The sequence below is a fragment of the Canis lupus genome, chromosome 5, assembly GCF_011100685.1.
Source record: "Canis lupus familiaris isolate Mischka breed German Shepherd chromosome 5, alternate assembly UU_Cfam_GSD_1.0, whole genome shotgun sequence".
Classification (NCBI taxonomy): domain Eukaryota; kingdom Metazoa; phylum Chordata; class Mammalia; order Carnivora; family Canidae; genus Canis; species Canis lupus.
In genome coordinates this window covers 8,553,097-8,580,509 of record NC_049226.1, presented here as the reverse complement: position 1 = coordinate 8,580,509, position 27,413 = coordinate 8,553,097, and the positions used below count along the sequence as shown (strand labels likewise).

Here is a 27,413-nt window from a genome sequence, read left to right as displayed (position 1 = left end):
CCGTTCCAGCACCAGGTCCGTGCATCGTAGCTCAGATCTGCCTGGGAGTGTGAAGGATGGGGCACCAACTCCACGCGGGGCCTTGTTCACTGAGTGTGTGCATGTGTGTGTGTGTCTGTGAGAGAGAGAATTTTATCAAGCGTGCGGAGAAGTATATAAAACACAAATGTACAGCTTGGTGAGCTGCAACCCCTACCCAGGTCAAGAAACAGGACATTACTAGCACCCGAGAAGCCCCCCATATGCTAATATAAAGTTTTCACTTAATACCCACAACAATTTTTACAAGAAAGAAGGTGTTACTACCCCCATTTATCTGTGGAGGAACGAAAGCTCAGAGAGGTTCAGAAACTTCCTGAAGTTTCACAGCCCGTCAGTCAAACCCGAACTCTGGCGCTGTGTCTGACTCCCAGCTCCTTCCACCTTCTACCAGCTTCTCCCAACAAAACACGAGCAAAACACAAGAGGGGCGGAGGGCATTCGAAGGCGTGTTTGAATCTCCTTGTCCCTGAGGCCTGGGGGACCGTGCACGCTGGGCAGGTGGTTCAATTCGATGAGTTTGGGGCTGTTTTCGACTCTATGATCAGTTTTATACTATCTCTAGTTTTATACTATAATTAAAATAAAAATGCAGGGAGCTTGGGGGGTCCCCTAGATCTGCCCCGGCCACATCTTGCCCTCCCCAGCTCTGCATTATGGATGGAGTGAATCACCAGGTAAATAATTCACTTGTCGTCGGGCCAGTGAGGGTAACAGGAGAGCGGGGGTTGAGGGGGGCAGGGGGCAGAAGGCCAAGGCTGGCAACCCGAGCCAGACCCCCAATCCTTCCTGGGCTGGGCTTTGCTCTGGAGAGAAAGTGCCCAAGCGTCAGGCAGGAGCCCCGATGGGCAGCCACCCGGGGAGATGAGGCCATGGTGGGTCAGAGGGCTCCGCGCAGACGGCTCGGCGTCCTGTGCTGACGCCCCTCTGCCTTCTGCACGGAGGGGCCGCAGGTGAGTGATGCCCAGACCACGTCCCCATACCCCGTTGTTTCTCCCTTTTTCTTCCTCGGGATCCCCCTTTAACACTTGTGTGGCCATTCGATGAAGTCCACCAACTCTGCTTCTCCGCTAGACCTTGGCCAGCCCGCCCTGAGCCACCCCTCTGTGCCAGGCGGGGGAGGCAGGGCCGGAAGACAGAGAACATTCTGTGTTACCATCAGAAGTCTGGGGTTATCCTGACCAGGCCACTGTGGTAAGCATGGAGTGACACGGTCGGCTCTGGGCTTCCCTCGAGGGTGGATGGTCTGCAGGTGGCTGAGAGCAGTGGGAGACCAGTAGTCTCGGTGGGAGAGGCTGGTAGCTTGGGCCAGAGCAGGGTCCACAGGCTTGGGGGCGAAGGGTTTTGCTTCTGGATCAATGAAACGACAGAATTTGGCCCTTGGTCCCTCCCCTCCAGCTCCATGCCTGGGTCCCCTTCTGTCCCTGGAGAAGCTGGCAGCAGCGGGAAGAGTCTGCTATTCGGAGCGAGGCCCCCCCAGCTCCACCATCTACCCTGTGGTTCTAGAAGGAGTGACTTCCCGCTCAGTCTCAGGGGGGCGCTATTACTGTCAGGGTGCGGGTGGACCCGTACCCCACGGGCAGGGCCTCGCACAGAGGAAGAACTCATGTCAGACCCCCGGGGAGACCGAGCGCCCCCCTGAGAGCAGGGATGGGCCTCCTCCCGTGTCATCGCCACCCTGTGCCCGGGACGCAGCAGGCAGCGCCTAATGACCGGCCGACGACTGAAGGCTGGATGGGCGGGTGGCAGGCCGCGGTCACCGTCCCTTCGGGCAGTGGGTCTGGAATCCCCTGGAAGCCTCAGACACCCGCAGAGCCGGAGCTGCCGGTGGCCGTGTGGATGTCCCAGTCTCGGGCTGATCAGCAGATTGGCCTCCGGACGCCCGTTGACAGCACAGATGCCCGGGCCGACGCCCTGGGGACTCCGACTCCGGTCTGGGATGAGGCCCAGGGATGCATATTTGTATCGAGCCTCCAGGGCGGTCTGATGGCTCAGGGGGTGGAAACCTCAGCTCCGGGCGGTTCCCAGATCGCAGTCAAGGATCCCCCTGGGCTGTCTGCTGCGAGGGCACAGCCAGACAGGAAACCCCAAAGCTCGCTCAGAAACTGGCCTGCCGGGGCCCCTGGGGGACCCAGCGGTTGAGCATCTGCCTTCCGCCCGGGGCATGACCCTGGGGTACCGGGATCGAGTTCCGCATCAGGCTCCGTGCATGGAGCCTGCCTCTCCCTCTGCCTGTGTCTCTGCCTCTCTCTCTCTCTGTGTCTCTCATGAATAAATAAGAACATCCTAAAAAGAAAACCCCACCAACTGTCCTGTCCCCACCATCTCCGGGGAAAAGGAGCGGGGGCCCAAGGAGGGGCGGGAGGAGAGCCCAGCACCGCCCAGATGTCCTGCATCACCGCTCTGTCCCCAGGGCGGCCCAGTGGCCCCAGGGAGCCCCTGACAGAGGCCACGCGGTTCAGGGAGCACGGGGGGGGGGGGGGGGTGGTGGTCTCTGTGGAGCTGGCCTGGGGCTCTGGCCCCGGCCTCTACGGGTCTCCTGGAGCTTCACCCCCTGGGCTCACTGAGGCCCGGCCTGTGGCCATCACCCATGGAGCAGAGTCCACGGTGGAGGCCGGGGCCTGGGCTCTGGGAGCCGTGAGTCTGCGGAACAGCAGCCTGGTGCTGCGGAGGCTGCGGGAGGCCGCCTGACCATGCCTGCTCCCACCCCCCAGGCCGCGCTGGGCGAGGGGCCTGCCAGGGACCGGCCCCCCTGAGTGGTTCTGCCTGCTGTTTGCCTCTATTTGCACGTGTCTCCCATTGCAGCAGGCTGGGTCCACGACCAGGGAGTGGGAAGACCTGGAATCACAAGGAGGGGATGGTGGGGGCGGTGGGCAGGCCAACCCGCAGCCAGCAAGGGCACGGCTCAGGTGTGACAGCTGCAGGGCGGCTCCTTCTCCTGGCCAGTGCCCGTATCGAAGCCCCAGGTGAGGCTGAGTGACCCATCCCCAGTGGAGGGGACCTCCGTGGCTGCCACATGTGCAGTACAGGAGGGCACAGAGCCCATGACGTTCGCCTGGTGACATCGGGTACCTCGGGTGGATGTGTCAGACCAATGGCTTCAGCTGGACCCAGTCAACAGGACACACCTGGGCTGATACGTATGCAGTGCCCACAACACGGTCAACCGGCCGAGCAGTGATGGGACCTTCCTTGATGTCATCTGTGAGTCAGATTGGGGGGCTGGCACCTCCCTACCCATCTGTACATGGCCTCCTGACACCCCCAGGGCCCCCAGGACTGCCCCAGCCCGCTGAGTGGTGCCAGGAGGCCAGGACAGCAGGGCACCGTACCCCCGGTACCAGATACAGGCCTAGTACAGGGGTTGTAACCTTCTCCAGGTACGAGCCCCTTTTCCCAGAAAAATGAGCATGCATTCAAAGTCACAACTTAGCCCCTAATGACAGTAAAAGGGGTGACCTGCGGAGCCTGCCTTTGGACTAAGCCGGAAGGCCTCTCAGGGATGAGCGGAACCCTGAGGGACCCTGAGGAAACCGGGAGGACGGACACAGTAGGGAGAGAGGGCAGCAAGTTGGCCCCATGTCGGAGGCTGAGAGTTTGGAGTTGAAAATCAGAAGTTTGTCTTTAAAGCACAGAGACCAAACACGGATCACTTCTCAGAACTTGCAAGGAACTCCAAAACTAGCAACGAGGAGGAAGTAGCAACTGATACAAAAGCGGACAAAAGACCAGAATAGTAAAGAGAACAAATAAAGCTAATGAACTTCTGCAAATTAAAAAAAAAATTAAAGATGAAACTAGAAGTTTGTGCTAAGAAAAAAAAAAAAGAAGTTTGTCCAAAGGAACAAGACTAGGATGGTCTAGAGCTGCCCTGTCCAACGTGGCTGCCATCTGCGTGGCTCTGAGCCCTGGAGATTTGCCAGAACCGAGCAGGTGTGCTCAACCTACCAAATGCACACTGGATTTTGAAGACTTTGTCTAAAAATATATATATTTATAATAACTCATCAATAATTTTTTGATTATACACAGAAATAATATTCTGGATGTATTTGGTTAAATACAAAATATTATTACGATTATTAAAACCCATTTGTGCTTTTCGGTTGGGTGGGTTTAGTTATTTTTCCTTTTTAAGATCTGGCTGCAGGGGGATCCCTGGGTGCCTCAGCGGTTTGGCGCCTGCCTTTGGCCCAGGGCGTGATCCTGGAGACCCGGGATCGAGTCCCACGTAGGGCTCCCGGCATGGAGCCTGCTTCTCCCTCTGCCTGTGTCTCTGCCTCTCTCTATGTCTATAATAAATAAATAAATAAATAAATAAATAAATAAATAAATACCTTTGAAAAAAAAGATTTGGCTGCGGGCCAATTCTAAAAGATCTGTGGCTCACGTATATCTCTTGGAGGAGGCAGGTCCAGAGGATTTAAAAAGCCAGGACTAGTGATGTCTGTCCTGGTGGTGGGGGTTGGTCGGGGATTTGCAAACTCAGGACCATGGAGGAGACAGATGAGCAGCTCTTGGGAAAAACAGAGGAGCAGGAGCAGAATGCAAGCAGGCAGAGAATTCAGTCCTTTCTGGGAATCAGAAAGAGGGGACGCAGGAGAGAAGGGAAGACAGTGTGACCCCAAGAAGTGAGAGGGGCTGGCTCTGGGATCCCGCTCCGGGGCGCCTTCACGCCCTGTTTCCGCCCTCCCCCGTCTCAAGGGCCAACTGTGCCAGGCCCAAGAAGCCCCTCGATCCTGGGCAAACCCGGAAGGTCGGCGCCCTACCTCTCTGCTGCCGTCCCCCCGACTCAGGGCCCCGGGGAGCCTCCCACGGCCTAGGGTGGTTGCCCCCACGGCCCCTGAACACCCACCTGGCCCCGGGCCTGAGTTCCTTGGGGGCCTCGCCCAGTGCTTGACACAGTCGGTACGTGAGACACGCCTGGCGGCCGGTGGGCAAGTCCAGCGAAGATTCTATGAGCGAGCGGAGGGGTGAGGACGGGACAGGGGCGAGTCTTCCTCGCCTGCAGATGGTCCAGTCCCGTGACCACCGCGGAGCAGGGGGAGGGGAGAGGTGACCCTGAGCTGCCAGGCCGCATCCAGCCCCCCGAGTCACTAGGTGCGGCTCGTGACCACAGTCCGGTCCACAGCGGGCCTCCGTCATCGCCTGCGCCAGCCGCGCCCACGCGGGCCTGTACACCTGCCGCCCCGCAGCAGCCGCCTGGACACCCGCGCCCAGACCGCCACCAGGCTCAGCGTCCGGCGGGAGTGCGTGGGGAGGGCCACGGCCCCTGGGCCGCATCCCCAAGGGATCCTTCCTGTGGCCTTGGGGACTGAACTAAGGCACAGAGTAGGCTGGGGAGTGACCGAGAAGCAAAGGGCCCAGTGGCAAAGAGATCGGGTGATGGGGATCCTCCCCGGGCAGGGGCTTCCATGGGCCCCTGGGACTCCTCGGGGATGCCGAACCCCGGCTCACCCCCTCCGCCTCCGCCTCCTGACCCGACAGCTCAGCTCTTTGCTCACCAGCCCCCCAGAGGAATCCATCCTTCCCCGCCCACCCACTTCTCCTACCCCTCACCCTGTGGCCTCCGGCCCCCAGCTGGCCCGGGGGCGCTGCAGTGCGCTGGCCGTGAAGTCTCCCCCCAACCCCATCCTCACCCATTTCTCCACCCAGATCCCCCTGAGGGCCAGCCCTCTTGAACTGTGCCCCCCACCCTCGGGGCTGTGACTTTGGTCTGCACCTGGCCCAGGGGGCTTCCAACTGCCCAGCTGCCTGGGGGAGGGCCCCAGGGAACTGGCCCTACTGCTCTCAGCAACGTCACCTGGAGTCACCAGCCGCCCGGCTCCCCAGCGGCAGTGTGTTCGCGCCTGCACCGGCCAGCACCCGGCCCTGGCGCTGCCCACCCTCTGCAGGATCACGCTGTGTGAGAGGACTCAGGACACAGCCGGGCTCTGATGGTCCAGGCCGAGGTGTGGGTGGGGGCCCTGGGACCTGGGGTGGGGGTCCGGATCACAAACTCCAAAACTGGCTGTGGAACAAGGAGGTGGGCCGCACTCAGCTCAGACCCTCCCTCCCAACGCCTCCTCGCTCCAGCCGGGTCTCCAGCCACACCGCTCTGGCCCCTGCAGGTCGGGCTTGGAGCCTTGTGCCAACCTCCTGTCTCCCAGCCCCTAGGGTCAGCAGGCTGTCATCGACCTTACACTACCACTGCCCTCTTGCTATTAGCCTTCTCTGTGCTTTGTAAACTCCTATCCACACCCCAAGACCAAGTTCGAATGTCATCCTATCTTCAAAGTCCTCCTCCCAGAGTTTGTCTTTCTACCTATACTCTGTCATTTATCAAATTATATTGTAATAGTTTGCTTGGCATCTGTTCCCACAATTTCTCTGGCATGTGGCTAGCCCTCCGTGAATGGTGAATGAATGAATGAATGAGTCACTGAGGCAATGAGGGAATGAGTGAGTGAAGCAATAGATGAAGGAAGGAGGGGTGCCTGGGTGGCTCAGTCTCTTGGTTTCAACTCAGGTTATGATCTCAGGGTCATGACCTGAGCCCCATGGCAGGAGTCTGCTTGAGATTCTCTCCCTCTCCCTCCGCCCCTCCCACTTGTGCTCTCTCTCTCTCTTTCTCTAAAATAAGTAAATAAATAAAATCTTTTAAAAACAATAAGGGAAGGAAGGAAGGAAGGAAGGAAGGAAGGAAGGAAGGAAGGAAGGAAGGAAGGAAAGAAGGAAGGAAGGAAGGAAGGAAGGAAGGAAGGAAGGAAGGAAGGAAGGAAGGAAGGAAGGAGTAGGCCTACCAAGCCCTCGGTCCTCCTATAGGGCCATGCTAAGCCATTATTCCCTTCTAGGGGACCCCCCGCCCCGGAGCCCTACCTGCTGGACCACAGCCACCGTGGGAGACCAGTTCAGCTCATGCTGAGCTGTGAGTGGCCTGGAGGCGAGCCCCCTGCCATGCCGAGCTGGCGGGATGGACAGCAGCAGCCCCTCGCTGGCCGTCTGTCCATCTGCTGCAGGCCCAGGAAGACCTGGCTGGCTGAGAGTTCACCTGCCGGGGTACTCGCCCCCTCAGGGTCCCTGACCCCCACTGCCAGCTCCAGCTGGGTGAGTGGGGGCTGCTGGCTTAGTTCTGAGGGCTGAGGTGGGACAGCAGCCCTTTGGAACCCGGATGAGGGGCTCTGGCGGCTGTCTGTGCTGGAATGCAAAGTGAGTCAGGAGACGGAGTCATCTCATCTCCTAAGGATCCAAGGTTTTTTTGACCCATGAAATCAGGGGATTTGGTCTGGGTCTGTGTTGCCCAATAAAAATATAATGTGAGCCATTTATATCATTTAAAATTTTCTAGTAGCCACATGTGAAAAAATAAAAAGAAACAAGAGAAAGGTTTGATTGAATTCAATATATCCAATACATTATTACCTTGATGTATAATAATAAAACATTATGAATGAGGTATCCTATTCTATTGTCCTCAAAATCTGCTGTAGTTACAGCACATGTCGACGTGAGCTGGCCACACTGCAAGCCTTCTAGGGTCACATGTGGCCGGGGCAACCGCTGTGGGACAGCTCCCGTCCAGCTGGCCAGGGATTCCGTCTCCTTCATTTGCATCAATTTGCATGAGAGATGCCTGATTATTATTCCTGACCTGCATCCACGGTTCAGGTGTCAGAGGCCTCTGCCTCTCTCACTGCCTATAGGGTTTGGGTCCGGTTTCTTACTCTCTCCATCCGGCCCTGCCAGTCCTATTTATCGCCAACTCAAGAAGAAAGGTAAATATTGAAGTGAAAGATAGGAGAAAAGCGCACAGAGGAGCCGCCCCTATAACGGTTCCCACGAAATGATTTCCCCTGGGTCTCGGGGGCTGGGTGGCAGCCTGCACGGCCCAGGCCCTCCACTGGGAATACTTCCCTCCCTCCCTCCAGTCTCGGCGCTGGAAATTCCATCCTAGGAGAGTCACTGACACCTGAAACTCTGGGTCTTTGGGACTCAGTCCATAAAGAGAGCACCTGCTCTGGGGCCAGCCTGGGTCCCCGGGGGGCAAGGAACTGGTGGGCCATTAGGGAGGAGGGGGCCCCTCGGCAGGTGCGGGCAGGGAGGCGCTTGACACAGAGGTGAGTAGGGCAGGGGCGCACCCGTGGGCGGGGAGCAGGGGGCAGGCAGGCGCACCGGCACCCTCGGGAGATCTGGAGCGGACTGGGTGGGCATCCGCCCTCACCTCCTCTCTCCCTCCTCATCCCGGCCGCCTCGGGGACCCCCCCTCCCCCCAGCCTCCCCAGCAGCCGGGGCGCGGGGACCCCCCAGCCTTGCCCTCTGCGTCCCCGCAGAAGCTCCGCAGCTGGCGGTGGCCCAGCCCAGGGGCCGGTGCCGGGAGGCGGAGAGGCCAGGCTGGGGTGCGCCCTCCTGGGGGACACGCCGCCCGCCCCGCTCCTCTGGCAGGGACCCCGGCGGCGGCTCCACCTCGGCACTGAGCCCTGACCCCGCGCGCCCCGGGGGCGCCCACCCACGGCGAGTGCCCGAGCGCCCTGCGGGAGGTGCCGCGTGGGTCCGGGGCGCGGGCGCGGGGCTCCCGGGGCGCCGACAGAGCGAGTGTAGACGCGAAGGCAGCGGGCTGGCGGGCACGGGAGTCGGGGCACTCCTGGGTGCAGCCTAAGGGCCCCGTGCCGTGGGCAGGGCAGGCTCTCCGCCTCGCGCAGGGACGACCGGGTAGCGCCGGCGGGGTGGGGTGCAGGTGCCGGGCGCCCGTCCTCCCCCAGCGTCCCCATCCGCCGCCCACCTGCGGGCGCCCCTGCGGCAGGTGCGGTGCAGGTGCCCCGGGCGAGCCCGGGAGCCGGGGCTGGGAGGCGGCGGCCGGGGACCTCGCGCCGCACGGCAGGGCCCCCCAATGCTGGGGAGCTTGGACCCCGGCGCCCGCTGCGCCTTCCGCGTCCTGGCCTGACACCCCTCGGAGGGGGACCCCAGGTGCAGGCCGCGCGGACTCAGCCTTTCTCTGCAAAACCGACCCACCCGGTTCCTCGTCCTCTTTTATCATTTTAAAAAATATTTTATTTATGTATTCACGAGAGACACACAGAGAGGCAGAGACACACGCAGAGGGAGAAGCAGATTCCCTGCGGGGGCCGGACAGGGGACTCGATCCCGGGACCCCAGGATCACACCCTGACCCAAAGGCAGAGGCTCTGAGCCTGAGCCACCCACGAGTCCCTTCCTTTCCTCCTCCCGGGGAGTCCCTTATCCCCCCCTTTGCCTCCCCCTCACCCACCACATCCTCCCGTCTCTCTCCTCTGTCTTGCCCATCCCTCTCTGGGAGGCTCTGGAGGCCCCAGGCCTAGGGTCGGGGCCACAGGGGGTGGCACGGGGTGCTGGTGATCAAGGAAGAGCAGGGGCCCAGCTCTGTGCCTCAGTGTCACCCCCCCCCCCCCCCGGGGGCGCAGGTGGGCTGTCTGCTCCCCGCTGCTCTCCCTCCATCCCGGCAACTCCTTGTCTCAGGGTGTTCTTCCCTTCAGCCCCAAGCTGCCGAGATAACTGGCCTGCCGCCTTCTGAGCCAGAAATGGGGGGCTTGGCTGGAGCCTCGAGAGCTCGAGAGCAGAGGCATGCCGAGCACCTCTTTCCTTGGGAAAGACTTGACCTTGGTCGCCGTGGGGCCGTCTTGCTCGTGACTCCCACTGCAGGGCCTTGCCTGCTCGCTGCCCGCTGAGCCCTTGTTTCAAGTTCAGTAGTGGCTCCAAAGCCATGTAACCAGCACTGTCCCCTTAGCGGAGCCCCCCTTCAGCGCCTATCCGGCAGTGCTGGGTGCAGCGGGCACAGGAGTGGTGGTGGCAACGGTGGCCTCCCTCCTGGTGTTCCAGCATGCTGCCCGGCACCCCGAGACTTTGCCCTGTGAGTAGTAGCCGAAGGGCTGGGTTGGACTCCAAAGGGGGCCAGGTCTACACCTATCCAAGGAGAGATGCAGACTCTCCCGGGCAAGGCATCTGGGCTCTTCCCTGTGACCTCTCCCCAGTGCTAGCTGTCCATCCGGGCTCCAACTCCCAACTGCAGGCATCTGGGGCCATCCCCTCTGGGTGCTGGGGTCTCCAGTGGGGAGCCTATGGGGGAAGGGAGGGTTATTGTTGCCAGATCTATGCTGGGTGGCTCAAGTAATGTGCCTTCTTTTCTTCCTCCAGGCCTTGGTCAGTTGCTTGTTCCCATGAGAGTGGAGAACCCCAGTCATTCTGGGCGTCGGGATTCTCCAGTAACTGGAAAGGCGGGCTGGGGAAGTGTGGCTGTCATTGACTTCTCTCCCATTTCACCCTCAGGGAGCAAAGTCACCAATACAGGGATTCAAGGGAAGGCCTGGAGGCACCAGCAGGTCAGCACAGTTTTATCCCCAAAATCACCCATATGTTAAGGGGAGCAGTCCTGAGTTCCAGGCACTATACTCAGTGTCTTGTCCTGTGAACAACCCAGGACGCGCCCGAGGCGTCTGTCTCCTTTGCTTGTGTCTGTTCTTTATAGACCTTGAACCACCACCCACCACCCCAGGCTCAGATCCTGCACAAGAACCCACAGATGCCCTAGTTAACGTCACCATCACTGTGACCATGACCTCATGAGGCCCCAACAGGAATGTGCAAGCATGCATAGAGGGGACAGGCGGGAGATGGAAAGATCCTTCTGTCACACTTGGCCTTAAGACCAAGATGGCCAAGACACCGGCCCTCCCTCCCCACCCCTTAACACCCAGCCTTCCCCACGAGGACAAGGTAAATGGCCTGGTTACAGGAGAAGTCCTGGCCCAGCTTGGGGAAGAGAGAGGTGGAAGGATGAGGAAGACACACAACTGGAGAAAAGACTAGTGGATGTCCAAGGCCAAGGGAGGACGGTTCTGGAAACGGTGCCTGGTGCAGTGAGTGAGGTGGCCGCTTCCACACAAAGCCCGTGAACTGAGCAGTTGCTAAATAAATCCTACTCGATGCCGTCACTAGTAAAGGGTTATTTCAAATTGCAACTCCCACAGGGAGAGGCTGACCCCAGGGTGGGCTGGATCGCAGGTTCTCCTACCGCAGGAAGCTAGGAGGTGGGAAGGAGGACGTGGAGGTATGTGCTCCCTTCGTTCCACTGTAGCAAGAAACGTGCTCTTCTAGGAGTTATTTCCCAAATCTCAAATTCCTTTCTGAAGAGCACAAGCTTCAATTATGGGACCAGCCTAATCAGAGGGGCAGGGGAGCCAGGTGCTCATCCCTGGGCCTTTGTCTTTTACCTCTGGTGTAGGAGTGTCACTGCGTCTGCAGTGGTCAGAGGGACACACAGTTACTAGACTCCAGGAGTCTGTGCCAACACGACAGAGCAGAGGTGTTCCAGATGCAGCTTCTTGCCACCAGGCTGGGGAGCTGGCTGACAGGGGACCGGGGCTGTTCCAGAGTCGTACTGTCAGCTGCCAGCATGACTCACTGACTCCAGAGTGTGAGTGTGAGTGTGTGTGTGTGCGTGTGTCTGAAATCTGGGTGACACACAAATGAATGCTTGTTCAACTGACTAGAAGAGTCAGGACTCAGAGCTGCCTCGGCGGGGGACTCGGATGAGAAGCAAGAGCAAGACAGCCAGGGGACGAGCTTGCCAGGACTAAGTGGCGCCTGAAAGGAGACGGGAATCGGACAGAAACTGAAGTTGCTTCTTAGGTTCTCACAGATTTAGACTTTATTAGAGAAGGGATTTCAAGTTCTCTCAAGGCTCTCAGGACTGGAGCTAAGGTTTAAGGGAGGCTTATTTCAACACGGGAAATAAAATATAACGAGGCCCCACCCCACCCCATGCCAAAGACCCTGTTGGCTTTCTGGTCAAAGCAGCCTTGATCGGTTTGATTAGGTTTTTTTTTAGGGCTGCTTCTTGAGGAGGCTAAACGCCTGCCCAGGAGTTCCCACAGATGCAGCGCCAAGCTAATGGTAAACCCAGACAGCGGGCGAAGCCCCCCTCCCCACGCTCCGCAGGCTGCTCTCCAGCCCTCCCCCCTTCCTTCCCGAGGGGCTCGGCCTGCTTGGACACAGCCTCCCCACGAGACACTTGCTGCCCTACGGCCTGGCCGGTTCCTTCAGGGCCTGGATCTCTGCGGTCCGAACAGAAGGGATTAACTCACTTGGCTCTGGGACGTGCACTGGGGATGTCCAGGGGAGGATGAGGATGGAGATTCCAAAGAGTTTCAGAGTAAGACGAGCACCCACCCCGACCACAAGCTATCAGCAGCTTTATACAAACAGGGAGTTATCCGAGGTTCCCCATCTTCACGTGCTACTCTCCAGGAAAGCAGCGAGCTCTTTTAATATAAAGTCACATCAACCAGATAAAACCCGTCAACGCTACATCATTTAGAATATGTACAGTTCCAAACATGTTACAACTTAAAGGAAAATAAAACATACTTTTCAATAGGATACAAAAACATGCATCTCAAAGCCATTACTTTAAAAACAAAACGCAACAAAAAACAGAGCAACACAGGTGAAACCCAAAACCATGAAGTCAAGGCCCTGGCACTAGGGCATCCGGAGGGAGGCCTCTGGGACGTGGTCGGCCCCACACGGACGCACTGGTCTTCGCAGACTCGCTCCAGGGAAGCCAAACCCAGAAGGAAATGCTTTTGCAAAAGCCCACACTCCAGGAGGGAGGAGACACGGCGAGTTAGCGGACATCCTTACGGCCCCTGTCACCAGACTACGTGTGCGCAGCGGGACGAAGGACGCAGCAGAGGCTGCCACGGGGCAAGGGGTGGGGACAGCGAGATGCTAAAACCCAGAACCACAGAGAATCCTCAGATGGAGGCATGACGGGGCCTGGCCAGGGGGGTGCCCACGCAGCCCAGGGAGGATGGCGTCCCCAGGCGGGGTGGGGGCGAGGGCTGGCACAGGGAGACACGGGGACCTGGCCAGGCGCCTAGGACAGAGGCCCCCGCGCTGGGGGCCGGGGTGCAGCCTGGACGGCTTCCCTTGCAGGAGCGAACCGCGCGCCTTCGAAAGCGGTGCGGAGAAGGGGAAGGAGGCTCGATTCCGGCTCCAGGTAAATCGGGTGGAAATGCAGGCTCTGCGGTGGCGGCTGCTTCGCAGACTTGTCGGGAGGGTTAACGAGCAGCGGAGACCGCGCCGAGCGTGGTGCCTGGGCCACAGCAGTCACTCCACAAATGCTGGTGCCCTCGCCCACCCTGTCCCGTGTCCTCTGACCTCCCGGGGAAGCAACATCGGGCAGGACTGTGGGCGGGTGGCTTTGTAGGTCATACACGTTCAGAGCAACTCCAGGTTAGGGAGAATGTATAACTCCTAAACGGTCAGGCAATTATATATATATATTTATATATTTATATTTATATTTATAGGTCTCAATATATAAAGGCATTTTTTATAAATAAAATACAATAAAAGGGATAACACTTAAAACAGCGTTACTAATCATATAAATAAAGCAGTCCACAACGAGATTGCCCTAAAGGAAAGGCGTCTTCTCTTCCTAGTGGACAAATCCCATATTCAAACTCGATCTTTAAAAGCAGTTTATGACCTAAGGCTCATGCTAATACACCTCTGTTTCCTGAATCAGAATGACTGCCCACAAACATCTACCCCCTAGTTTTCTAAACCTCCCTTTGTGACAGCATGGCTGTATCTTGGTTGGCAAAACACAGGATATGTTTTCAGAGTCTGTGCCCTAGGACTCTGTCCTTTGCTAGTCACCAAAGTATAGGGATGCAGCTATTCCCTCCAAAAGCTAAATTGCATCTACACCACATGAAGGATAAATCCAGTATACTCGAAGTATGGACATCTGAAATGAGAACTTGATTCTACTACAGCATTCCTAATACCTGACCCAGAAATTATATTCACTACATCCTACTCGAAGGCATTCTTGCATAGTGACCCAGCTCAAACAGCATATTTCACTAACAGCTCTATTTATAAGATACGTAGACATATATAAGGGGATACGGATGCGTTTACAGACGGTTGATTAACATAGTATTCTAGTCTATTTCACTGCAATTTCTGGGAAACTGAACTTTTTTCATTTATGCTGAAGCTGCTTGACTCTTCATGAAGAGAATCACGAGCAATGATCCACTGAAGCTTGACTGAAGCTATTAAAATAGCTATTAAATAGGAGTAGTGTTTTTTTTTTTTGTGGGTTTTTTTTTTTTTTTTTTTTTTTAAGAAGTGGAGAAGAAAAGCCTTCCAAAGGCAGCTGCAAATGTCCTTGTCACTCAGAGGGAGCCATAACTGTGATTTATGGGCTCTGCTCGCCAAAGCTTCAGGTGCGTGTTTACAATGATGACATTCTGAAACAAGTCAGGAAGTTTCAAACCATACCCCTTTCCCACCAAACTAAATCTTTTCTGACACTCACATCTTCCAAGTATTGCCCACGTTGGAAGCTTGAAAAATAACTATCGGGTGGCGGGATACTGGGAGCATGATGTGAGTCTCTCTTTCCAAGTCACCACCTTAAATTCATTTTGTTCCTACTCTTAGAAATAGTCAAAAAGAGCCCTATAGTGACAATATAATAAACCAATCTAATTTTAACGCAGTGGGACTAGAGGGCTATCTTTTTCTCTCCGGCCTCGTTCCCTGTCTGTACATGGCAATAACCCCACAGATCTTAACTTCAACCATGTTCATAACACCGTCTGTGATGTTACTTGTGCCTAGACAACTGAACATCATTTGTGCCCATGTGCAGACAGAGAGTCAACAGATCACCTGTCACTTTTGTGGAAGACACTCATAAAATTCATAAGACACCTGCTATTACAGACACTAGGTTAACAACTGAACGTGACTTCCAATGTTCTCAGAAAGTCTGATCACACAATACATCATCAAAAGATAGCTTTCCATCTGAAAACTTCAGTTTCCTCTTAGCCAAATTGGCCAATAGGCTGGATCCTTGCAGAAGGAGCTCTTACGGTCACGGAGGTTCTCAGAAACATGGAACGATCCCACCGCTCTCAGATGATTGAAAACTACGCAAAACTAGGTTGGTTCCTACTCAGGGAGGGGTTGAGAAGAGGGAAATTTTAAGGCATAAATAATATAAAAGGGCACACATTTTAAGATACATTCATAGGACATCACTACTACAAAAAATAAATAATGATTTTCTCTGATTGGAACTCCTGTCCTTCACACAGTCCATCCCCGGGCCTGTTTTGTGCAGTTACTGGCTTGAAGTGGGAACATGACTGGTCATTTGCATACTCTTGGGTTTCTTAGTGTCACTGAAGGACCCCTGCAGGGCTGTCTAAAGGAATGCCAGGAGGGGACCAAGTGGCCTTGTCAGTACAGTCCTTGGACACGTGTGGCAAAATAAGAGGATTCCAACTCAAAATTTTGTTCTCTGTTTCTGAATGGATGCAGCTGTCTCCTGAAAAACACAGAGATTTGGGAGCATTATGAAATCAGAAAGACGGATTTTTACAAAACAGTCTCACAACATTACTTTGAGCAATAAAGAAAGAATAATGGGCAAAGACAGAGCCCTATAGATAACACTGAGTTTGACTTTGAGAGAGAAAGTAGGTTTCAAAGATTCAAAATAAGGTTGAGCTCTCATGAATAGTTGTACAATTCATCTGAGGGGTTTAAGCAAACCCCTTAAAATCTCACAAATAACCACTTTAAGGAAAGGCTACAACCCCAGAAGCACCTCAAATAATAAGAGGCCTACGATCACAAAATACATTCTTCCAGCAATTCTACTGTTCAAGCACAAACCAAATCAAAGCCTATTTGGATTTATTCTCCAAAATGTAATGGGATTAACAGCCTGAGATGAAGGATGTAACAGAATTTCACAGAATTCCTTAATATAGTCAACTTTTTTGAAGTACCCAATACCCCCACCCAGTATTTAAGAAATACGTGAGTTGATCACAGAATGTTCTAAAAGCAACTTCCCTCACACAGGTCTCAGCTAACTGAACACTAGCTAGAAACTTAAGATTTATTAAGGTATCCTGGGGGGCACCTGGGGGGCTCAGCCAGTTAAGCATCTGCTTTTGGCTCAGGTCATGACCCCAGGGTCCTGGGATCAAGACCTGCATCGGACTCCCTGCTCAGCGGGAGCCTACTTCTTCTCCCTCTGCCCCTCCCCCCTGCTCATGCTCTCGAATGCACACAAGCTCTCTCTCAACTAAATAAAATCTTTAAAAATATATACACACATATATACACAATATATATATGGTCTCCCAGTACCTCTATTGAACTCTACTGTATCTTCTGTGCACTCAGAGTTGATCTCATGTCTACTGTCCTGACAGCAAGTATGCTCAGCTGGTCTTGGTGCCATGTCGTCTTTGAAGCTCTCCTCAGGTGACTGGCCACAGCCGGGGACTGTGGAAGCCAGACATGCAAGCATCTTCATGTGACTGAGGGGCTTCATTTCCAAACCATCCTGGGGATAAGGTACTACCGCTGGGACCGCAGGAAGGGGGCTGCTGCTGAAAGTGCTGTTAGTTTTGGTGAAACACCTACAAAATACAACCAAAAGAAACAACTGTGTCTGAAGGGGTCAATAATTAAAACATGCCTATTTTGAAATACCATTTAGTATTTTGTAATCATAGGTTCTTAAGAAAGATTAGTGCTTAAAAGTAAGGAAATGACTATGATTTGAAATATCAAGAACTCAAAATTACAGTTAAAATGGACTATAGCAGGAGAGTGCACCACTTAAGAATAAAACCGTACGTAGGGTGCCTGGGTGGCACAACTGGTTAAGTGTCAGACTCTTGGTTTCAGCTCAGGTCATGATCTCAGGGTTGTGAGATTGAGCCTTGCGTCCAGCTCCATGCTGGGTGTAGAGTCTGCTTAGGACTCTTTCTCCTTCCCCCTCTGCTCCTCAGCTCCCTCTGATAAACAAATAAATCTTAAAAAAAAAATAAAAGAAAACGATATGTGAGGACCTATCTCACAGGCTTCCTTTGCCTTGGTCCACTGTCTTAAGTTGTCTTCCATTTCATAATTAACTGGTTTCTGAATATAGCCCACAGAAGAAAAAGGCCATTGACAACTGGAAGGAAGGGGGGAGAAAAAGAGGAAGAAGAGAACAGAAAGCTAAGAAACATATGGTCACATAAGAGGACTAATCTTATGAAAGCCAACAAACACACACCACTTTGAAATCAGATAATATGCTCCCTCTCACCCTTGAGAAAAACACTACATGGATCAGACATTCAAAATCCAGGGTTCGTTTATTTAAAATTTTTTTCTTTGCAGAATTAGTTGCTAGAATTTATTAGCACCGAGCATTTCAATCCTGCCCTACTTTTACTTCCTGCCCTTATCTAAGATATGTGTTTTCTTTTTTTTCTTTCTGTTCTTCATACTGGATCATTTCTATTGATCTTCTAGTTCACCGATTCTTTCTTCTGTTGTCTCTGACCTGCTCTTAAGCTCATTCAGTAAATTTGCCATTCCAGTTAATTGTACTTTTCAGCTTTGGAATTTCCATTTGGACTTTTTTTATAGTTTCTATTTCTTGGCTGCAATTCCTTACATGGGAATTGTGTTGATCTTCCTTTAGGTATCTGAACATATTTATAATAACTGCCTTAGGTTACTGCCTGCTAATTGTGGTATCTGTGTCACCTCAGGGTCTGTTTCTATTGACTTTTTTTTTCACATGTATCACATTTTCCTATTTCTTCACTTGTATAGGCTTTTGTTTTTGTTTTTATTGGTTTTCCCTCTAATTTTCTGGTTGTTCATGAACTCCATCTTCTGACACCTTCTGTTTGGGTCCTTGATCCGAGATTGAAGAATGCCCTACAGCAAAAATCCATGAATGAATGCCAGACATTGTCTTTTAAGGTTAGCTTTATTCAGTTTCTGCCTGCTTTTGGTTATTCTCCAAACTTTCAAATGGTCCAGATTTCATCATTATTACCTGTGGATGATTGAGCTATTCTATCATTAACAGAAACAGGAATTACAAAAATGTATTTTTTTATTTATATAATTACAAGAAGAGTCTCAGGAAGATATTTTATTTGGTTTTAATTTGGGCATGCTAGGTAGAAAAGATATAGCACTGACTCCTAGTATGATGGAGCTACACAATATCAGGGAATAAAGATAAGAATTTCTTTGGATTTCCACATTTTTAACACGGAATGAATGGTGCCTCATTTCTGAGGCAGATGAAAATCAGTGCCAGTAAAAGGAAGTCCATGCAACTGTTACTAGCATCTCTGTTGGTTCAAGTTATTAGAAATACTGAATGCTAGGCAAGAAGAAAGATCTGAACCTGAAAGAGAAAAAGATAATCTGTTAGTAAACCAGATCCTTAATTTAAGTAAGTCCAATATTAGTTTAAAATAGAGAAATATACTTACTATACATTTAGTGGAATTCAGATACTTGTCACCTGAAATGAAAACAAAGGAGGTGAAGAATTTGTATAGAATAGTTGGAGTACAGAATTAATAGGACTATATTTTAAGTTTCAATAATACAGAAGAAGTATATACCTGATTAAAATAAAACCTAACCATTCCTATGCATGTCTTCAGTCAATAAAAAAGGAAGGAAGCACTATTATAGAAGGAAGTTTGCTGAAGGCAGAGGCAGAGCACTGGGCAGGATAGATCATGATTACAGGAGAGTACGGCATTCCTTATTTGTCCCATTCTCCATTTTATTCAACTCTGAATTTTAAAAAATGTTTTAATATTAATGCTTTTTTAATGTTAATGCTCTCCTTTGCCAGCACCCTAATTCTGGCAAAGGGGAGCACTAATCTCCTGACAGCCATTTAATAATGTCTGTGTTACTGGGTTCTTTCCTTCTTGGATTTTGTCAGGTCTCTTCTATTGTCCCTATGCCCAGGGAACCTGAGATTCCCCATGAATGCATTCAATTCATGGGAATCAAATACAAACTCTAAGTAAGGTATTTACCCAAAATGTTGGGCATGGTCAGAGGCAAAAACAAAACAAACCAAACCAAACCAAACCAAACCAAAAAACCCACTAAAAACCCCACTTTTCTGAATTCAGGTACTACTAATGAAACTTTAATAGATATTATCCATTTATTTAAATAACCTTACCTAGAAGAACCTTTTATTCTAAAAGCATTTGCTGAACAATTTCTAAATGTCAGACACTGTGGCAGACACTAAAAATATAAAGGTAAATACAGCAGATTTCTAGCTTCCAGTCAAGTGGAGGAGACAGACAAGTAAACAAATGGTTACAGTGTGATGCAGTGTTATATAAGAAGATATAAAGGGCGCTGTCAGCACTCACCTGGGAGATGGGTAGTACATGTGTGGCTAATGAGAAAGAGCACTTCTCATGTGACCAGCTAGAGGCCAGTGTCTATTCTTTCCTACTAGTTCAGACTCAACTGACTTATAGCCAAGGAAATTACATTAGGTAGCAATTATAGAGTTAGAGAATAAAAAGGATTCTGATTTCCCAAAACCAGAAATATCTCTGGTCAGGAGAATCTATACGGCTACCATGATTTGTTAGAAATAACTTTTAAATTAAATTAAATTAAAAATTAAATTGCTGGTTTCTGGCTATGACTGATCAGTTTATATCAAGACAGCTCTCCTGCCAAGGACAACTAAAAAGGATGGAGACATTTTTATTTTACATCTGTTGAAGTCATCCGAGGGCAACTATCAAAGCAAGCAGTTGAATAGCTGAGATTCCAGAGAGAAGGTAAATGCAAACCTAAGTTTCAACATCACTTTTTCTCTTGCGGCATTTGCCCATTTCAGTGCAAAAAGAAAAGGCTGAGACGTCAAGCAGAAGGTGGTAGCTGCAAAGCTAAGGAGCTGAGTAGGACTCTCGGTACTTTCATGGTGCTTGGAAGATAGAAATTGGCATTCAGAGCTTCCTAAGGAGAAAAGACTTTCGGTGGGACCTTTGAAGGCTTAAACTATAAAAATAATGGTGAAGCAGAAATAAGACAACGCTTTTACAAATGCTGAAACTCAGCAGTAAAACGGCTCTGTCCCTGATTGGGTGAAAGTGATCTGCCCCTTGCCAAATTCCCTGCTAAAAGCAACCCTTTCTGGAGGAAGAAAACCTCCTCCAGAGCCTCTTATAGTTTTTATATGCAATTTCCAGAATTCATAAAAAATTGCCAGGCATATCAAGAGAAAGGAACAAGAGAAAAATAAGTGACGCATATACTGAGTTAGAAGACAAAAACTTTGAAAGAGCTGGATGCATATATTCAAGAAAACAGATGGTAAGACAAAGAATTTTAGTAGAGACCTAGACTCTAGTAATAATTAATATCTGGGATTTCTACACTAAAAAGTAGAATAACTGAAATTGAGAACTGCATACATGGGGTAAAGAGCTAACTGGGCACAGTTGAACAGTGGTCTGCTGCACATGAAGCAGGAAATGCACAACATTTAGACTGCAGTACAGAGACAAAAAGGATGGGAAACATAGATAGAAGCTTAAAAGACATATGAGGCATCACGAAAAGCTCAGAAATATATATAGTTGGGAGTCTCTGTGAAGGAGAGAAAATGAAATGGGACAGAAGCCATATTTGGAGACATAAGGGCTAAGAATTTGCTAAAACTGATGAAAGTGCCGGCACAGATTCAAGAAGTCCGATGAACCCCAAGCAGAATAAATACAAATACTATTACACTTTTGAATGTGATTAATTAAACTGTTGAAAGCAAAATACAATGTGAAAATCATGAAAGCAGCCAGAAGAAACAGATATTATTATTCTGAAAGGGAACAATGCTAGCTGTACAGATGATTCTTCACCAGAAATGACAGAAGCAACAGTGCAGTGTCATTAAAGTACCAAAGAAAGTAACTGCCAGCCTAGAATTCAATAAACAGTAAAAAGGATCCTTCAAAAAGGAAGATGAACTGAAGACATTTTAGACCAAAACACTGGGAAAATCTGTCACCCTTAGACCTGTACTATATGAAACATCAGAGACAGTTTTTCAAGTTGAAGGAAATGATTGCCAGTACACGCAAGAAAGGAAATACAGAAAGGAAAACAACGAAAAAAGGTGGTGTTGGGAATTCTGAATAAATATTGACTTCAAAAAGCAGTAACTGTAATGTCTTAGGGGATTTTAAATATTTGTAGAATGAAAACCCCTGACAAAAATAACACAAAACCCTAGAGAAGGAATGGAGTTAAGATGGTCTAGAAGTGGTAAAGTAGTAATGTATACGGGATTCTGATTAAAGTCATAATCTCCAGCACCAAGCACACAGTTCATGGCACACAGCAGGACCTCGAAAATGCTGAACTAATGAATGTTAAAACATTAGTTTTTTAAATAAGCAAGTAAATTCATTATAGTGGGGGTAAGGGAGCAATGACTAAACTAACTGGAAAATACCTCGTAATACCTTGTTAATACCCAGTACAAAGATAAGACATGTCCATTAAAGTGAGAATGAAGAGATACACTTACCCCTGAAGATTCCTGTATCACCATCGTTGTTATTTCTGTCCTTGTTCAACACTGGCTCTGTTGTCCGGGTTTTCCTTTATCTGTTGGTTTCAAACTTGTCTGATTTAAACTTCAATCCCTTGAGGACAGTCAATGACTGTCGTCAGTGTCAAAGCTCTTAAAATAGTGAGACACACAGCTCACACAGTCAGGTCCTCAAAAAAAAAATTCCCAATGGTGATGGTGTAAAACAAACTAACTGAGCTTCTGGCTTGCTGCCACATTTCTCTGAAGAATCTGGAAGTAACACAGAGGTCCTAGAAACCCAAAAGACCAAAAAGTGTTGTCAGGTCAGAAAGAAGAAAGTTTTCATTTAAAAGAAGCAAAGTTCAACTATAGGAAAAAAAAAATAATAATACTTGCCAGAATTAGGAAAACAAGGAAGTTCCCTAAAAACAAAATATCATAAATTAATGATTTGTTTAGGGCGATAGAAGATGAATGAAATTTCATAATGTTAACATAAAATAACGAAGACTCACCGAATGATAGTAAGAAGCCTTCAAGTCTTCTGCTTCCTTCCTTTTAGTTTCTTTTTTTCTGCTCATTTCTTTCATTCAAAGCCAAGGATGAGATTTTAAAATGAGGTGTGAGGGCAGCCTAACAGTTTGAGTGTAAGGCACCCCTGCAAGGCAGCAGTGGTGACTTACATGTGTGGGGCAGGAAGGAAGAGGCGGCCAAGACCGAGGAGCATGGCCAACCGTGATGGATGATAACCTGGCTCTCCGCACTGGAGTCAACACACAGATGAAATACACAGATGTTTTAAAAGAAATGACACGTATTTAATAAGGAAAAAAAGGTACAAGTGTACTATTCCCATTTCTTTGATATCTATTTTTTAGATAACTTGAAACAGATGACAGCAACTGTTTACTGCTGTTCTGAATCGTGATTCTCTCCATTAACAGAATGGTGTTGACCGTAAGATCACACTTTGAGTTAGATTACCCGCTTTTCAACAGGATAAACCAAACTGATTTAAAATTTTCTAGTATATCAAATCCTAACTCCTAATCATCAGGAATTTAGATAACCACATGCAAATAATTTTGTTCTATGCCAGGTACCTACATGTGTTGTGGCATAAAAATGGCTTCAGCTTGCAGATTACATGCTAAGATACAAGCATAGAGGACAAAGTATATATATAAAAAAAAGAAAGAAAGAAAAAAGAAATAGGGGCACCTGAGTGGTTCAGTGGGTTAAGTGTCTCAGGTCACGATCCTAGAATCCTGGGATCGAGCCCCATGTCGGGGTCCCTGCTCAGTGGGGAGCATGCTTCTCCCTCTTGCCCCTCACCCCTGCTCATGTTCTCTCTCTCTCTCTCCTTCACTCATTCTCTCAAATACATAAATACAAATGTTTATAAAAAAATAAAATGTAGAGAAATAGAATACCTGTCCTGAGAATTAGGAATATAGCATGTGAAAACAATTTTACTGATTAACACTTGAACTAAAATTTCTAAAGCTGTCAGGGAATCACACAAAAAATATCTGTATACATGTAAACTTCAATGACCCAAATCTACAGACAGTGAGAGACGGAAGAGGTCAGATGAGTATATCTGCAAATACATGACATTCATCAAGATGCTCTCACAGCGCACATTTTACAGTTCATGCAGCCACAAAGAGTTTGTAATTTCACTGCCTCGGGCTTCTCAAATAACCCTTCAATTACAGTTATTATTGGCTTAAGGTAGAGTGAAAGTTTTCACTGAGTTGTCTCTGGCTCAATGAAACTACTTTTCTTAATTTTAAGTTTAAAAACATTGAGTAAATAGAACTCTGGGCATCTTGCCATGTACAAAAATGTGTGCTAAAACGAATTCAGGTGGTCTGGGACCTGTTAGTTTACTAAGATATCATTCAGTCAACAGGACAGACCTGACAAACCTGTAAGAGAGAAAAATGACTATTCTAGTGTCGTAAGAATAATATTCTTTAACCAACCATCTGAATAGCACACACTGGGAAATCAGAGATTGGAGTAGTGGCATAGGACCATGCTTGGATGAATATGTTGCTTTAGTATTCGACTAAATGTATTTTGGACTTCCCAGTAAAACTATCTAGGACCTCTGAAGTATCTCCTAGCCAAGTGTTCCATTTCCGTTTACACAGTTGGGTATTTGTTCAGCTACATACAGAATTGCTCCGATTAGATACTTGTGTAAATCGTGCATTAGTTTTCTTCTTTTGATTGTCCCCAGAGGGCAAAGACTCACTATCCATCACTCTCCTGGGTGTGTGATACTTATGCTCATGAGGCTGTTCTTGAGACTTCTGAAACAGTCACATCTTGGTGGTGGTTTAATGTTCAGCTCATTTCTGTTTCCTCTTGCCTCAGTGTCTCTGTCATTTTGCTGACCCAGCCCTTATTTCTGGAGGCTCATCAGTTACTACGCAACAGAACCTGAGGACACTCCTCCAGGGCCATGAGGGACACTGTCCTCCATTCTCATGGTATATTCTTCATCGGATGCAATGACCCCAGTCTCAGAGTGGGAGCTGCCCTCTGGGAATTAGTTTACTGGTAATTGTCACATAATAGGTGACAATAAATGAGTGCATTACTGAACGTGACAAGCGCACATGCACGCTCTCTTACAGATAAAAGACTAAAAAACACTACCCTAACCACTGGATTCCCTGACAACGGGCCCTCTTTTCTCCATCTTAGAAGTACAAAAAACAGAACTTCCCCAAAAGGAAGGTACTGATCAATTTTAAAAATTAGACATAGTGTTTTGAAATTTTTTCCTTAGGGAATTAGGCAAGATTACCAGAGCTGGAAAAGAAACCAAGTCTTAGGTTTTGTGTATTTTCTGCCTTTCGTTTTTATGGCTAGTTCTCAAGTAGCTACGTGATCAGCAACAGGAGATGGATGAAGTCATAACAAATTCACTTGCTAGGGGAAAGAATTTAGACGTACTCAATAAGTAGTCATTTTCATACTTAACAAACCAGCTGGGTAGCTCAACTCGCAGGCCAGAAAGAGCAAGTACTATAATGAAATGTTTGCATGCTCATCTCTACACACTATTTTTATCTACATAGATCCGACTGACGTGGAAGGTTCCAAGTTGGTGAAAGAGTGTCCCCAAGCGCAGTAACACACAGGCTTTCCAGGTCCTCATCAGGCAAAACTTTGGAGATCATTCATAGTATCTGTGCTTCCTAGGCACTAAGTAATTTTATTCCTCCTTTTGACCATCAGTGAGGTATAGCTTGCACTATTTTTCCCAGATGGATTATATATGCATTTTTCCAAGTTGATTTTTACTTAGCTACTTCCTGCCCACTTCCAATCTCTCTAGGACCCTTCATTTCTTGTTCCTTCCTGATGGGACCTCTCGGTCCGTGGGTCTGTTTATTCCATCAGTGTCCTCTACTCTTTTACAAATTATCAAGACTGATGGTAAACAGGCGGGATTTAACGTCAATCCTTTCCCATTAAACTAGCCAAGTAACTGACAATCTCCAGCTGATTACATATCCAGAACTGCGCCACTGCCTCTTAAATTGAGGAGAGGAGGAGGATGGAAAGCTTTTGATTTATTTCATTAAAATCTGTTACATTCTTGAGATGCATAAGTATTTCTCAATTAAGTCTTTAGTGTAGGGCTCCCCACAAAGCTGCATTATATATGCCTCCTTCTAGCTGTCATGGTGAGCTATTACATAACACTCTTAAAACGTGAAAAGGAAAACAAAACAAAACGTGAAAAGGGTTCAAATTAACTGAATACGGTTGAAGCGGGCAGTCATTTACAACATGCCACAAAAGTGCTAGAATCAAACAGAACTCCATAGATTGCTGGAGTGCACATTCCCCTCTCTTCCTTGTTGTCAAATTTTCACACCAGTACTCCAATTTAGATGATAAAGATGTTTTCTCTCCAGATAGTTATTATCACAACAGAGGGATGATAAAAGGGGTCTAAGGCTGGCACTGACTTGTTCCTTAAGAGCCCACTCCCCAAAACACATTTAAGTTTAAACCCAAGAAGGCAGGGCAGGACACTGTGCTGGTAAGACTGTGTGGGGCACAGGCCCCAAGCAAGACTGCCTCAGTTCCTCAGTTCTCAGGCACCTGTGGAAGATGACAGCCACCCAGGGTAAAGGTAAGTTTAATAAGGTGACTAACAGGATGACTCCTGGGGCACTTGGGTGGCTCAGTGATTGAGCGTCTGCCTTTGGATCAGGGAGTGATCCTAGGGTCCCGGGATCGAGACCCACACTGGGATCCCTGCATGGAGCCTGCTTCTCCCTCTGCCTATGTCTCTGTCTCTCTCTGTGTGTCTCTCATGAATAAATAAAATATTTTTATAAATAAGTAAATATATATATATATATATATATAGAGAGAGAGAGAGAGAGAGAGAGAGATAAATAAGTATTTATTTGAAAGAGGGAGAGAGTGAGCACAAGGTGACAGGCAGTGGGGAGGTGGGCGCAGAGTGAGAGGGATAAGGAGATACCCCACTGAGCAGGGAGCGCAATGTGGGACTGGATCCCAGGATCCTGACCTGAACTGAAGGCAGATGCTTACTGACTGAGCCACCCAGGTGCCCTTAAGTTCCTTGTCTCTATGACTATGACCATGGCAATTACCTTGCCGTCCATGCTTGAAACATTCTATTCATTTTGAACCTTCCTTTTTTTCTAGATTCCCCAGTCAATGGCCAAATCCCCAAGACCAATCACTTCTGTCTTTTTTTTGTCTTTTTTTTTTAATTGGCACTTCCTAAATCTCTCAAACCCATCTACTTCTCTCTACCTCTCCTGCAATCATCCTAGAACACGGTTTCTCCTCTGGACTACTGCAATTAGCCATTTCACTGGTCTCCTGTGCTAATTTATTCTCCAACCTCCATCCAGAATGTTCTAGCACAATGCTGTGCTACTTAAAAATCTCTTGCTGATTCACCATGGCTCTGTATGACCCGCTTTCAATCATATTTCACCTCTGACCCCTCTGCTTGCAAGGTTCCTAAATACTCCCACTCTAGGGGCACCCGAGTGGCTTAGTTGGTTAAGAATCCAACTCCTGAATTCAGCTCAGGTCATGATCTCAGGGTTACGGGATTGAGCCCCATGTCAGGCTCCATGTTCAGCAGGAAGTTTGCTTGAGATTGTGTCTCTCCCTCTGCTCCTTCCCCACCCCTCTCTAATAAATACACAAATCTTAAAAAAAAAAAAAAAAAAAAAAAAAAAGATTCTCACACTGGAGCCTCCCTGGTCCCTTCCTTTCTACATCCATTCCTTGCACAGAAGCTAAGGTCTTCATTATAGAAACCATCAAACTGGTTTCCTACCTGCAACCCCACCTGTGTACAGCTACCACTAATCAAGTCTAAACACATCTCTTGGAAACACGGCTCCCCTTCTCAAAAATCTTCCAGAGAAATATGATGCAATTATTAGTCCATTGTTTTTCAACATTTAACCAATATCCCCTACTTTTGATTAACTTAAAAAAAAAAATCTCATATCCCTCCCTGCACCTTTACTATTGAAACAATAAGGATCTTTTCCATTACTTAAATGTAAAACTACAAGATTCAATGTGCTTCCTTAAGCCCTACTCACTGTACTTGGAGCTCTGTTGTGAATCACTACGATTAAACTATGGGCTCTCTGCAGGGGGGACCTGGGTCAGTACCCTGTATATGGCAGGTGCCCAACAAATGTTTATTAAATAAACTACTAAACCATGACATTCAGGGTCATCCATGACATAAACTCTGTCCAGCTTTCCAATTTATATCCTGCTACCCTATTCTTGAACTTCACTAGCCCAATTATTCCAGTGGTTCTTAAAACATGGTCCCATGACCAGCAGCTGCAGCATGAGTGGGAATTCATTGGAAATGCAAACTCTCAGGCAC

The 27,413-nt window shown here is 49.1% G+C and overlaps 2 protein-coding genes across 9 annotated transcripts in view; one reads left to right on the top strand and one right to left on the bottom strand.

Moving 5' to 3' along the window:
- The first annotated feature begins 1,689 nt into the window (after window positions 1-1,689).
- VSIG10L2 (V-set and immunoglobulin domain containing 10 like 2) lies at window positions 1,690-10,614 on the top strand. The gene is given in 21 exon segments (XM_038535563.1): window positions 1,690-2,176; window positions 2,542-2,593; window positions 2,595-2,721; window positions 2,964-3,243; window positions 3,308-3,419; window positions 5,082-5,140; window positions 5,143-5,175; window positions 5,178-5,222; window positions 5,225-5,290; window positions 5,695-5,850; window positions 5,853-5,884; window positions 5,887-5,944; window positions 6,873-6,931; window positions 6,934-7,015; window positions 7,018-7,125; window positions 8,349-8,378; window positions 8,381-8,485; window positions 9,779-9,901; window positions 10,186-10,214; window positions 10,322-10,370; window positions 10,517-10,614. Coding segments are annotated over 21 exon segments (2,190 nt in total).
- A 1,664-nt stretch (window positions 10,615-12,278) lies between these two features.
- Window positions 12,279-27,413, bottom strand: part of CDON (cell adhesion associated, oncogene regulated) — a 99,514-nt gene continuing 84,379 nt past the window's right edge. For 5 of the 8 annotated variants that reach the window (XM_038535703.1, XM_038535707.1, XM_038535704.1 and 2 more), the window contains 2 exons: window positions 16,243-16,517; window positions 12,279-15,409 (listed from right to left, as the gene is read on the bottom strand). In XM_038535703.1, coding sequence (XP_038391631.1) covers window positions 15,261-15,409; window positions 16,243-16,517 — 424 coding nt within the window. In that variant the 3' untranslated portion in view covers window positions 12,279-15,260. Of the gene's footprint in view, window positions 15,410-16,242; window positions 16,518-17,980; window positions 18,299-18,386; window positions 18,419-21,475; window positions 21,752-21,996; window positions 22,245-27,413 lie in introns of those variants that run through there. The other 3 variants (XR_005359087.1, XR_005359088.1, XR_005359089.1) reach the window with 3 other exon arrangements.